This window comes from Denticeps clupeoides, chromosome 5 (genome assembly GCF_900700375.1).
Source record: "Denticeps clupeoides chromosome 5, fDenClu1.1, whole genome shotgun sequence".
In the NCBI taxonomy this organism is placed as follows: Eukaryota; Metazoa; Chordata; class Actinopteri; order Clupeiformes; family Denticipitidae; genus Denticeps; species Denticeps clupeoides.
In genome coordinates this window covers 30,092,263-30,106,640 of record NC_041711.1, presented here as the reverse complement: position 1 = coordinate 30,106,640, position 14,378 = coordinate 30,092,263, and the positions used below count along the sequence as shown (strand labels likewise).

General features: G+C 42.2%; 1 protein-coding gene across 2 annotated transcripts; it reads right to left on the bottom strand.

Moving 5' to 3' along the window:
- Nucleotides 1–403: 403 nt before the first annotated feature.
- myo1eb (myosin IEb) lies at nt 404–13,736 on the bottom strand. 2 transcript variants are annotated; one of them, XM_028978751.1, is made up of 27 exons: nt 13,479–13,736; nt 11,455–11,592; nt 10,855–10,944; nt 10,408–10,502; nt 10,093–10,180; nt 9,910–9,999; nt 9,392–9,523; nt 9,181–9,315; nt 8,968–9,100; nt 8,677–8,873; nt 7,961–8,041; nt 7,761–7,847; nt 7,604–7,690; nt 7,343–7,510; nt 6,673–6,758; nt 6,452–6,533; nt 5,857–6,062; nt 5,508–5,652; nt 3,158–3,272; nt 2,890–3,059; nt 2,671–2,816; nt 2,410–2,556; nt 2,154–2,311; nt 1,645–1,716; nt 1,369–1,564; nt 1,101–1,276; nt 404–947 (listed from the first exon to the last, which is right to left on the bottom strand). In XM_028978751.1, exons 1-27 carry the CDS (start codon nt 13,479–13,481, stop codon nt 871–873), a joined length of 3,300 nt encoding a protein of 1,099 aa, XP_028834584.1. In that variant the 5' UTR covers nt 13,482–13,736; the 3' UTR covers nt 404–870. The 2 variants fall into 2 exon arrangements, with proteins under 2 accessions (XP_028834584.1, XP_028834585.1); XM_028978752.1 differs by having other exon boundaries at nt 1,369–1,561.
- Between the last annotated feature and the right edge of the window lie 642 nt (nt 13,737–14,378).

Genomic DNA, 14,378 nt, shown 5'->3' with positions numbered 1-14,378 from the left:
GATCATGGGTAATGTAGTTCTACAACAATGAAAATGCCTCGTTCTAAAATAGCGCTAGAGCGTATGACGGCGTATTGGGGAACGCCCCATGAACAATATTCTCCAAAAAAAAAAAAAAAAAAAAAAAAAAAAAAAAAGATTAAAAAAGATTTTTTTAAATTTCAATTATGAATTTTTCAAACCAGGTTTCTACGCCCTAATATTCCCAAATGGCACGCTCTACTTTTACGTGCTAATTATAATAGTATAATTATGTTAGTTGATCATGGCAGTTGTAAGGCAGAGCTCGACAAACATTTAGAACTTTCTTTGACAGTGAAAAGCACCAGACTAAACCTCTTCATTATCAGCATAACATTTCATTACATTTGTGTTTTCTGCAAATAACAACAGGAAATGAAAATAGTAGCAGGGGCGAACACTTTTTACTTGTTGTTTTGAGGGTACTGTACATTATTAATATACTTCAAGTTAAGCAGGATATTGAAAATAATAGAAAACTGTCAGATAACATAAAAAAACTTGTTACTGGATTTTAAGATTTTCTTGCTAAAAGGTCACACATTTCAGTAGTTTAAAATTACAGTAATGAACCTTTTAAAAATATCTACACTAGTCATTTAATAATCTTAAGAGATTTGGTGATACAAAAGGGGATTTACCATTTTTTATTGTGAGATATATACTGTTGGTTTTAATACAGACTGTAAAGTACAATATTCCTGTTAGGATTACTAAAATTAGTATGTTTTTTGATCCATTGAGAACATTTTGGAGCGTAAAGGCATTCCCCTGACTAGGTTCATTGTCGCATTCTTTCTTGTCCTCTTGCAGTCAATGGTCATTTGATCCAAGTTGATCTTATCCTCTTTAGAGCTTTTCAACATAGTTCCCAGGAAACACGCCCTCTTTCCCACGTAGACGCCCAAACCACCAACCCGATGGATCTGGACATAAAAATCACATAAAACAGTGACTGTATATTAGAATAAGGGACAAGTTTACAGTTAATGAGACATTTACAGAAGACTACCAGGCTTCTTGTGAGGTAACTCATTTTGTGGCTCTAAGCAGTTTTTACATGAGGTGTAACTTCATACCTTCATTGATAATCTCCATGACGTCATCTGCATTGAAGCTGAGCTCATCTGTGTCCTGAGCATCATATGCATACAGTGCTCTGCACTGTGGTGTGCGTGGCTTGGGTTTGGGTGGAGGCTTTGAGCGACCTGCACCTGGAAGTGGCCTATTCTCCTGTGAACGTCGACGATGAAGCCTAAAAGACAGAAAAGGCTAAAACAGTGAGGGACTGTACAGGGTGCGGTATGAACGATGCTTTTCAAAGGATCTCCTCCCCCCAACACTCACCCTGCAACTCCCTGATCAGGAACCTTCATAAAACCCATGTCTATTTTGCTGGGGCTCAGATTGCGGCTTTGGCGAGACCCCTGGTGCCGGGGGAGAGTGGGCTGGTCCATGCTGCTCTGCTGACGTAGAAGAGAGTTCCTCACTGAGACCTGGCTGTCTCTTCCACTTCGTCCTCGTGGGTTACCCCTTTGTGCTGCTGACATCCAGAATCTTGTTCTTAAAGAAGGTCCTTCATGTATAACAATATTCATCACATGACACAGGGCAGCTACTTACCACCAGAACATACACCTGACTTTGCCTGTTTCCCCATATACCTGCTCTTCCGCTTGTCCTGTCGGGTAGGCCCTGAGAGAATTGCAACAGATACCATTGAGTAGGGTGCAGAGATGCTGCTGACACACAGCGTTAAAATGATGGTCCCCGTTGAGCAACTTTAAGATTCCACGATCCAGTGTATCCTGCACCTTTGCTGCCATCTCTTCCCCAGGTGAATGGCACACAGAACCTTGTTGACAGTTTAATGGTTGCACAGCAGGCGCACCGCACAAGACCTGCTGTTCTGCATATCTACTGGCTCAGGTGTCAAGTCAGTCAAATCCTTATATTTGGCACCATGTTTGAGTACATTTACACCGGTCAGAGGGTAAACAATTCTCTATGCTATCCACTTAGTCAGTGGTTTAGTTGACTGGTCTAAGTCATTCAATTTACTACGGTGACCTAATACAGCCTATTTGATGAATGAACGCGGTCAAGAAAACGGTGAAAACAGTGGAACTCACTGGAGCTTTTTGGAAGTCCTGGTCCGATACTGACGGTCAAGACTTTCCCGCTGGGCTTGAGCACCACTTCATCTCCCTGGCCTGGTTGGAACTGGATCTGCCTTGAGCCAGATGATACAAAAGGACCCCAGCCTCCCTTTTTCACCTTGAACTCAAGCCTGAGCGCAAAACAGCAGAACAACGTTTGAATAACTGCTGCATTACATTTCATGTAGTCATAGAACAAAATGAAACATAAATACACAATATTAATTACAGGTTGTTGAACTTAAGGGGAAGCTTCTTCTTAGTTTTCTCCTCATAGCGTTTGAACAGCAGACTGAGGAACTCGGTCTTAAAGATGCACTGCAGTACGCTGTCGTAGTTCTGTTCGTGTAAAATGAAGAAATCATCCTGTAAAGTACTGGGAATAAAAAAAGAAAAGTGTGAAAATGGATTATTAGAAATGTATATTATTATAAAATGAAACCAAAAATCTTATTTCCACTCATACAATTTCAAGATTAAAAAGGTGTACCTAAGGGAGACAGACTGAATGTTTTCCAGCTCAATATTTCTCTTGAGGACTTCTTGAATCTGTCCCTTGTCTGGGCCCTGCTTAACCTTCTCTCGACCAATCAGATAAAGGAATTTGGAAGTCAGGATGAGGTCACGCTTCACAGACTGTAGAAGAAAAAAATAATTCTTTAAAATTTCATTTCAAATCAGTCAGAAACAGGAAAAAAAGGACACATGCCTTAAACCTGCGATCATATTTCACAACAACATCAGCGAAGTCGATCCTTTCCCTGCGTCCCACAAACTGACGGATCTCTGGATGGTTTTCTGTGCCAATGTAGTCGCCCACAAAGTTCCGATTCAGACTGTTCCTCCGGCGTTCCTTCTTATTCAACAGGATGTCTGAAGCTACAGCACAAGAACAAATATCATGCATTTGTATTGCTGACTAAGATGCAACGTGTAAACAAATCACAGCTTCTCTTTCACAGACACGGGACTCTTACCTTCTTCTCGCATTTTGACGTACTTGCGGACAGCAATGTGTTTGCGCCACGCCTGCTGGATGACCCGGGCATACCCATTATACTTCCGCTCCCTCATCTCCTCCAACAGGAACAACTGAGCACACAGACAGCTCAAACTGTGATTTCACCTTCATCATCATCATCATCATCATCATCATCACCACCACAGAATGTCCAAATAACGTGTGATAATTCTGTGTGGAAATCACTTGGAATTCAGGGACCAAAACAGGGAACAGGAATAAAAGGGAACCGTAGATGCTTCAAGCAAGCATCTACTGAAATAAACTGATGTACAGTTGAAACCAAAAGTTTACATACACTGTATAAAAAGACATAACTTTTTTTTTCTTACTATCTGATATTAAAATCATACAAAACCCTTTCAGATTCCCAAAATAATTTCTATTTGAATAAATGTCAAAATAATGCGTAAGAATTTTTTGGAGATTTTTTTTATTACTTTCTTCAAAGTCAAAAGTTTAGATAAATTTTGCTTAGTAATCGGTAGAACTGACTTTAAACTAAATTTTATCTCAAAGTGAAGTGATTGTCACATGTGATACACAGCAGCACAGCACACGGTGCACACAGTGGAATGTGTCCTCTGCATTTAACCCATCACCCTGAGTGAGCAGTGGGCAGCCATGACAGGCGCCTGGGGAGCAGTGTGTGGGGACGGTGCTTTGCTCAGTGGCACCTCAGGGGCACCTTGGCGGATCGGGAGGTAAACCGGCAACCTTCTGATTACGGGGCCGCTTCCTTAACCACTAGGCCACCACTGCCCCTGAGCAAACGCTTTGGTTATCCTTCCACAAGCTGCTCACAACAGTTTAATGGAATTTTGGCCCATTCCTCCTGGCAGAACTGGTGTAATTGAGTCATGTTTTCAGCTCTGACCACATTTTCTATGGGATTGAGATCAGGGCTTTGTGATGCACACTCCAAAACATCGACTTTGTAGTCCTTAAGCCACGTTGTAACCAATTTTGCAGTATGCTTAGGGTCATTGTCCATTTGGAAGACCCATTTGCGCCTGACTGATGTCTTGAGATGCTGCTTCAATATTTCAACATACTGTTCTTTCTTCATGATGCAATCTATTTTGTGAAGTGCACCAGTCCCTCCTGCAGCAAAACATCCCTGCAACATGATGCTGCCACCTCCGTACTTCAGTTGGGATGGTGTTCTCAGGCCTGAAGGCTTTTCCTCCAAATATGATGATGTCCAAACAGTTCAATTTTTGTTTCGTCAGACCACAGGACATGTCTCCAGAAATTTGGGTCTTTGTCCCTGTGTGTATTTGCAAAGTGTAATCTGTCTTTTTTTATGTCGCCTTTGGAGTAATGTCAGTAGCCTTTCAGCGCATGTCGGTACAGGACTCGGTTCACTGTGGAAAGAGATACACTCTTACCAGCTTCAGCCAGCATCTTCACAAGGTCTTTGGCTTTTGTTCTGGGATTGATACACACATTCCGCATCAGAACACGTTCATCTCTTGGACTCAGGAGCCGTCCCCTCCCTGAGCGGTATGATGACTGGACATCCCCATGTTGTTTATACTTGCATGTATTTGTTTGAACAGACGAACGTGGCACCTTCAGGCATCTGGAAATTGTTCCCAAGGAGGAACCAGTCTTGTGGAGGTCCACAATTCTCTTCCTGATGTCTTGGCTGATTTCTTTAGACTTTCCCATGGTGTCACAAAAGGAAGCAGTGTGTTGAGGTGTGCCTCCGATCAACTCAAGTGGTGTCAGTTAACCTATCAGATGCTTCCAAAGCCATGACATCCTCATCTGGGCTTTCCCAAATAGTTTAAAGGGATAGTAACCTTAGTGTAGGTAAACGTCTGACTAAGAAGACTAAGACTTTGACTAAGTAATAAAACATTTCTCTCACAAATTATTTTGACATTTAGCAAATAGAAATTATTTTGGGAATCTGAACGGGCCTAAAACTGAAAAGGTTTTGTATGATTTAATATCAGACAGTAAGAAAAAAAAAAAGTTTTATGTCTTTTTATACAGTGCATGTAAACGTTTGGTCTCAACTGTATATGCAGGCACTCAATGTCCTGCAGCACAACGTTACCATTGATTAAACAATGTTTAGGGTCTGACTTTAAAACCTCACTTGAGGTTGTAACGCTGACAAAGAAATACCTGTATTTATTATGAATTTGTTAACAGGTAAAAACTTGACTCAGAAATAAAATATGCTGATGTTTCCAAAAGAAACTAAGGTGACAACAATGTCCAAGACTAGCCATTGTTTATCCTTATTGTGGGCAATATGGCAACGCCCTGTCAGTAGTTGAATAGGAACGTACGGACTCGGGGGCTTTGATAAAGATCTTGCTCTTGCCCAACTGGTACTGGTCAGCGTCCATGTTAACTGAGCTCAGCAGGTGCAGCACCCCTTTCCTCTCCTCCCCTCTCCAACGGGGCCATGTCTCTTTGGTTAGAATGGCATATCTGCATTTGAATGACAACAAAATGAAATATTATTTAACTAATCATTTTAACTATCCCTGCAAACTCTTCAGATGAATACCCCACTTATGAGAATAACTTGTTTAATAAATATACATTACTTAACCCTAATGAACTTATTAAAACACACAAAAAGCATGATATCGTATGATACTGTACATATGACCATGAGGCCCACTGATGTACCTGTTCAAGAACTTTCCAAAGGGTCGGCGGAAGGCGTAGCCGGCCCTACGTACACGGATGTTCTCTCTAAGGCCCAGGTACTCCACCTGATGCTTCACCCTGCTCTCCTCCCAGTCACGTGGGCGCTTCGTCTCGTTGGGCTTGATGCAGCGGATATAGTGGGGTGTGCACTTCATCAGGGTCTGGACCAAGTCATTGGCCTGTTTCTGAAGTTAGAAACAAGGACACAGCTCTAATCAGCATTACACTACAGAGCTTAAAACACGCAGGTCGCAAGTGCCTTGTCCATTATATACTCATTATAACATTTACAGGCTGTAGCACAGGGCATCAGCCTTCCACCTCATTCATCCGTGGTCAGATTCAAAGGTACGTCACATTATTTGAGTAGTGGAAATAAGTGGAGTCCTGACAAAATGTTCATATGTAAATGTGGACAACATTCTGTTGCAATCATGTAGCAGAAAAACTGACAACTGAACTACACAAACTGCATGAGGCATGTGACCATACACTGTAGCAGCTACACATACCAAGGGTAGACCAATGAATGTGTAATAATTATTTTTCATTTGTCCCTGGTGACCAATCTTACTTTGATTTTTGCACCAGCAGTGGTGGGACGCCCTCTTTTCTCAGCTTCAAGATTTTCTGGAAATAGGTCTTTGATGAACACACTGGCCACAATGAGGGGGAAAAAAAACCATTCAGAAACACATTCACATATGAACATGTTCGCAGAAATCAACAGGAGATCTGGCTTGGGACATAAAAAAAATTCTGTAGAAGATCGGCAATTTAAAGAAGGAAACTTACAACTCACTGCTCTGCATGAGTTCAATGATGTCATTGAAAAGCACATCTCTGTTTCTCTCACAAAATCCACTAACATCATAGGACACCTAAACAAGAGGAAGACATTTTCCACATTCAGTCAAGCAAAGTCATTACCTAGTCCTTTTTATTTGAATTCAGCACATTTATTCCAGGATTTCTTCATTCCTTCTTTATGAATATATCTACATATCTAATTAAACCCAGTTTGGAGAAATTAGTGTCACCAACATGGTTTATCATTCTGTTGGTCATTTCCTTCAAAATTTCTTTACATAATTATTAGGTTTGACATATTATTATGTAGTGGATATGTAGAGTGAGACCCTAGTCACTGAAGTATTAAAATTTTGACTCAACTCTATATTATGGTCTGCAATATAAATAGATATATTGCATAAATAGAAATTTGCCAAGGTGTTTTTTTCCACTTCCTACTGGAGTACAGTCTGGGTGCTGATTTATTATTCTCCTCCTCTCTGCCCATGTTATTCCATTTTCTCTGTTCTGCTCATATTCCCTATCTTCCTGACCTGTCTACCCCCTATATGATGTTTGTGTATATGTACGGTTGGGTACTTGTAACTAGTGATATGGTGTATTGCAACAGCAATAAAGGCCTTATCATATCATATAATATCAAAACAATCACCTTCCCAGCATAGTGATGTACTATGAAGCCTTTGTTCCAGCTGTTGAAGTGCTCATGAGAGCCAATCTGGGCCTGAAGCTTCTGGAGAAGAGTCTGGTCTGCACCCTCACCCTTCGCATGCATGGTTGCGCACACATCATCCAGAATGCTCATGACGCCAGGGGGGTTCTGCATTAATAGTATGGATCAACAGAATATTTTAATGATTATGTGGTTTGTTCCAGTGGGGTATGTGATCACAGGGGTATGTCACATGCTCACCACTTTGGACTCAATTAGGTCACACACAACTTTGTTGTTGAAGTACTCAATCGGTGTCCATTTGATTCCTTCTTGTATGTATTCTTCCTGTAAATGAAATAAAATTAATATCATGTCTCCTTTTTGTCCTGTTTTAAACTCCATATGTCTTCTGTACCTGCTCAGCTTTCAGTGTGAGCTCAATGAAAATCTGCTGCAGCTTCTCATTCACAAAGTTGATGCAGAACTGCTCAAAGCCGTTTTTCTATTTAAAAATAGAAAATATTTTCTGCACGAGTCCTTAAAGGCACCAGTTGCATGTTTTAAAGCAAACATATCAGTTATGCACTCTTATCTCAGAGAACGTGGAAACCTCACCTGAAAGATCTCAAAGCCATAGATGTCCAGGACCCCAATGTTGTTTTCCTCAATGTCTTTCCGAATGGCTTTGTTAATTGCCTGTGGCAAAAGCAGGAAATTATCATTGTACATTTTTTTTGCATACTGAAGCAAAAAACAGGTTAAAAGGTTAACAGAGAGCGAAATCATTTTCTTGCTTGATTTACAAAGTATCATTCAAAGCCAATATTTTTATGTTACATCAGGAACAAATTATATCATTACCATGGATAACTGTGGAAATATTCTAAATGTGGGTCTCTACTTAAATCTTCATGCCCAGTTCATTCAGATCATGACATGGCACACATCAACCCCAAGCATGGCTTCCACTTGCATGGATTCATGGATTTGCATTAGTTCTAAACAAAAATGGTCTTACTGACCCTTAATTATTATTTTCTGTGTGTGTATTCTATAGGTGCCTTTTTATTTTAAATCAATAAAATGATTGATTACTATATAAGGAATGCCAAGTAGCACTACAATCAAAAGAAGGCACAACATACACGCCTGTTCTCGCAGGAGAACTGAGATTGGCAAACATGACCAAAATAAAAGCGATTTCATGCCTTGAGGCTCATATGCACCATGCAACAGTTCTGTGTACATGATGATCAAGGCTTCTTAATAACAATTAATGTCATGCCACTCGCAGCAGAAATATGATCATTTGATTGTTGATTAAGACTCACGTCAACAAGGTAGTCAAATAAGCGGGAGTACAGTGCTTTGGAAAGGGCGTCTCTGGAGAAGGCAGCCTGTTCTGTGTTGAGGGTCACTGAGATGCTCTCAGTTTTACCTCCCCACTTGCTGTCCATGACACGACTGGTCAGTTTCTTCTCTAAGCCCTCTTGTGAAATTCCCAGCAGATAGGACGGGAAGGCTAGGACTGTGAAGGGGGTATAAGGGGGACTTTTGTGAGTATTGGTACCGAACTACGCTTGACCAGGAAGTGATCGGTTCTGGCTGAGCTGTTTACTCACAGTCTTTACTCTCAACCACCGCATAGTTGCCCTCCTCTCGGAAAGCAATGTTTCCGAGGTGAAGAATTCCTGCCACAATCTGCAGTACAGTGTCCTGCTCATCCAGGGACAGGCCCACCACTGACATGGCATCCTAATTAACATAATTGATCACTGATTAGACACCAATATTGCAGCGGAACTCTTCATTACTTTCCCTGTGAAGAAACAAACCATGGTGTCTGCAAATTCCTTCCTATCGTTAACATCCTCAACGGTGTATGTACCCGACTGGTTCAGGTAGAGGTAGTAATCCGGTGTGGTGATGCCCAGGTTCTCTCTCTGCGCTGTAGAACCACCGCTCAAGAGCTAAAATATTTTTTAAAAAAAGCAAAATTACTGGATGTTTAGAGGACGTCGTGCAACTCAATGTTTGGTGCACTACCTGATAGTATATATGAAAGTTCCTCTCGCCATGATTCTGAGAGACCACTCTGGACTTTTCCAGAAGGAAGTTGGAAATTTTCCCACCATCAGGTTCACCTCCTCGACTAAACTGGATCTCGAAATACTTGCCCTGGGTGCACAAACATAAACAAGGTCCTTTCCCCACCATTTGAACATCAACTTGTCATAGTCCCAGCAAATCACATGGATCTATATGAAACCCAATAAAGAAAAGCTAATTAACTGTAAATATTCTCTCAAGTATATTTCACTCTACTCTTTACCCATATCAGCCACAACATTAAAACCACCTGTCTAGTGTTGTGTAATGCACCTCCACAAGTCCTCTGAAGCTGGGACCCCATTCTGTATACATTTTTCAGCATGTCCCACATATGATTGACCCGACAGAGAGCTGTGATTTTAACGCTAAGGCAGCCCATACATGGCGGCCTAATATATATGAAAATTGATCTACTTAAAACAGCTGTATGGCGCTTCTGGTTAAAAACTCACAAATCGGCTGGAGTTATTATTCCGCACGGTCTTGGCATTCCCAAATGCTTCAAGCAGAGGATTTGATTTAAGGATGATGTCTTTCACATGCTGAGTTGAACAAAAGACAAACGAAAACACGAGAAAAGAAGTCATTTTGCTGAAAATGGTTCTCAAAATGTGCTTTTACTTTGTGAGACCCACCTGAACCTTAGGTCCGCCCCCTGACACTTTGGAAATGTAGCCCATTATGTACTTCGCTGCCACCGTCTTTCCAGCGCCACTCTCCCCACTACAATGGGCACAGTTTCTAGTCACTATTACACAGAAACTCCCATTGAGAAGCAATGACAAAGCATCAAAGAGCTTAGTGCTGCAGGCTCAGCGGGCCAATGAAAATTATACAGAAAAGCAAATGACAACTTACGAAACTATACTGGAATGCAGTAAAAAAAAAAAAAAATATCTGAATAAGTAGAGCAACTTGAGATAAGTGATGTGAAAGTACTATGCCCCTACCTGATGATGACACACTGGTTCTCGGAGTCAATCATCATGTTGCGGTACATGTTGTCAGCCAAAGCATAGATATGTGGAGGATTTTCGTACTGGGCCTGATGTTGGAACACACACACCAGTAATTAATGCTTCTCCATTCACTTTCAAGCAACTAAAGACCCAGGCACTTTAAACCAACATCACAAATGCAGAATTTGGCTCTTTTACACAATACTTATTGGTAATTAGACAATCTTCCATAAGCTATTCTGGTATTATTAATTTATTTGATATGTCCATATATGAAATACAAGGCACTTTCCAAAATGAAAATGATAATTAAAAAACTAAGTCAAGTACACTTTTTATACTCTATTTCACCGGGATGGATTTTTTTTTCAGAAAAGGTTACTTCCATCCCTGCTTCACAACAGTTTGGTTTTTTCAAGACACATGAACAGTACTTACAGCTCCCTGGTACAGCTCAATTTCCCGGTCAGTGAAATATGGAAGTTGTTTGAATGGATTGACTGAAATCAGCACGGGGCCAATGTAGGTCTTACAGTTAAATAGTTCAAGAAAAGTGACTGATTCAAAACATACACATAATAAGTATTAAAGTAAAGGTAAAGGTATTTTTTTATATTTTTAATTACAGCCAGATATACAGGGTGGCCCATTTATTTGGATACACCTTAATAAAATGGGAATGGTTGGTGATATTAATGTCCTGTTTGTGGCACATTAGTATATGTGAGGGGGCAAACTTTTCACGATGGGAGGTGACCATAGTGGACATTTTGAAGTCGGCCATTGGATCCAACTTTTGTTTTTGCAATAGGAAGAGGGTCAAATGACAAATCAAATTTATTGGTGATTGCACAAGAAAAACAATAGTGTGCTTGGTTTTAACGTAACTTTATTCTTTCATGAGTTATTTATAGGTTTCTGACCACTTATAAAATGTGTTCAATGTCACCAACCATTCCCATTTTATTAAGGTGTATCCATATAAATGGCCCACCCTGTAGAGTCATTGTTGTGCACATCTCACATATGTAAGGATACAAAGATGAAGTCATCCATGTACCTCTTCCTCAGGTTGTCTGTGATGCCATCTTCATTGATCTTGGCAAGGAGGACCATATCATCCACCCCACTCACCTTCACATTCAGCGCCTGCCAGTGGTACCGTTCTTTACTCCCCTGAGGCGGACAAGACAAGAGATTTCAATTCAATTCTCCGTTGCCTTGTAGTACTCTGTAATGACGTTACAACACCGAAAAGCACCTTCATGCCCGAATTCGGTTCACGCTGGTCACAGAATTTTACTGTTTTCTGTACTTCTTTTTGAAACCATTCAAATCAAAGCGAGTGCAACAAACGGGGATCAGATTTCTCACAGTGGACCTGCCTACACATCACAGACGAGTCGTTTTGGTTAATAATTACACGTGCAGACGCACAAAAAAAAAAAAAAAAACAGACACAGGGCGTGGTCGGGAATCACCAGTGGTCTTAACCTGGAGAATGCATCAGCTCTTCTCCAAGCCGCAATCGGACGAGCCCCGGGTCGAATCGAACTTCAGCACATGTATAATGAAAGAATAACACAGCTCTCCTTTTTGTTAATAATAAAGAATTCATTAAGGGAAAAAAAAACAAACAAAAAAACAGATCGAATGTTCGAATCCAAAAACGTCCCAGATGTCTGTGCAGGAAACAGACGTGGTGTTCGGTGGTGAGCGGTTCCTCATAAAGGCACGGGCCGCACTCACTCAGCTGAGCACGCGCCGGCCCCGGGGGCGAGGAACCTGCCTGACGGGAACGCGCGGCAGGCCGGTTTAAATCGCTGCAAGAACCCGAAACCGGGCTCTTCCGACGGGCCAGAGACCACGCGGGAATAAAGCCAGCCTTTACTGTTCATTTAAGGCGGAGGTTTCATTTCAAACGGGTCCACTTTAAACCCCACATGACTTCATACGTCCAGGTGAGACGTATTGACCACTCCTACGTAAAAGCTGAGGATAAATCACACAACTCGAACAGGACTAAATAGGACTGCCCACTCGCTAGCATCCTACATGATGTTGTCCACTTCTGTGCTTATCGACCCGTTCATTGTACAGAAAAGTTTTACTTTTCTCCTATGGGGATAACCTGTACAGTATTTAAGTTAAATTTTAGTTAGTATAGTTTAGTTTAGTGTGTGTATATACCTATATACAGGGGTCTGTGTGAAACATTATTTCAATACATGGTATGCTGTGTATACTGTTGTGCCTTGAACCTTGAATAAAGCAGAAATGAATGGAATTTTACTGTAATTTTACAGGAAAGCCTGTTCTGTTTGTATATTAGGAAGGAACGGCCTCATGACACATCAGATGGTCTGGATGTCGCAACTGCATTTAGGAGTTGGCGAGTGCCAAGAAAACGAACAGCAGCACACGGCGGCAACAACGACAGAAAGAGAAAGAATCCGGGTGAGCTTCTCATCTTCTGAGGCATTAAACGGCGTGCGGGACGCGTCCCAGCCAGGCTTCAGACTCCTGATCTCAGGACCTCCGGGCCCCGCCCAGACACGCTGGCCCTTTACCTTTCCAGCATTTACCAGACGCCCTTACCCAGAGCGACTTACAATCAGCGGTTACAGGGACGGTGGTCCCCCCCGGAGCAACGTTAAGGGTCTTGCTCGGGGACACAATGGTAGTAGGTGGGGTTTGAACCCCAGTGTGTTACCCACCAGGCTACTAACCACCCCCACGATCCTCAACATTCCTCCTCTTTCACGGCGAACCTCGATTAGTTCAGATAACTTGACAGTTGACAGAAACTCGAGTCTTGCTGCAACTCCACATGTGTTGATGGGGTTTTCTTGTGTGTGTGTGTGTGTGTGTGTGTGTGTGTGGAGAAGCTCTGGTAAAGTGGCCGCTGCCGTGAGAGAGAAAAATGTGCAAATGTGCGAACGAGTGATGCCACATTAACCTCGAACAGACAAAGCGGAGTCCAGAAAGCGCACGACGTGTCGCACAGACGCGGTGGCAGGTAAACGCCACCATAACACGTTGGGGACGCGGTCGGTACTTACCATGGTGAGTCGAGCTTCGCGAACACTTCCTGCTCACTTGGCTCAGGAGAAAGGGCCGAAACGCGAGGAGGAGGAGGAGAAGAAAGCGACAGGCGCCGAATTCCAGAACTCTTGCGACTTGAGAGTGTCGCGCCGTCACGTCACTCGCGGGCCCGGATCAAACGTCCCAGTCGGTCCATGGCTCGGTCCTGGTGCCGGAGTTCCACGTTTTGGGAGCGGCCAGGTTGTAGGAAGACGACGTGGAGCTGATGGAACAGCGGCAAGTGTGGACAGGTAGAGCAACGCGCCGGCGACGGCGGAGGCTGCAGCGCCACCCAGAGCTGCGCGCAGGAACGACACTCGTAATAAAACATAAAATCTCCATTGCGATAAAAAAAAAAAAAAAAAAAATATATATATATATATATATATATATATATATATAAAAAACCGACGTCTGCGTATTAAATTAAGAAAACAAATCAGTGGTCGCGAGTGACTTGAAGTGAGTGCTGTATTCATACGCGGGAAATATTTTAATTTACGAATACATAAAAAAAAATGTTTTAAAGTGCTTTGTTTATTATTGAATCGTGCTAGTGGGGAGAACTGATCTTTTGAAGACGCACCAGGTTTTTTCCCCCATGCGGACTGAAGCAGGTTGTCTGTCCGCATTTCCGCATTTTTTGAGCGCCACCCCAGTATTCCAGTTTTAACAAGAAGCTCCGTGTCTGGCGAAGAGAAGCGACCCGGCGTCGCGACGATCGAGCCCGGAGGTTCACAGCTCAGCGGCAGCTACTGCTGTTCTATTAGGAATAAAGCGGGAGACCCGCACCGGTGGCTCTGAAATGGGTTTCCTTTTTAATTTAAATGACATTTAAAAAGTCACGCAAAGCAAGCGCAGATAAAAATGCATGATTT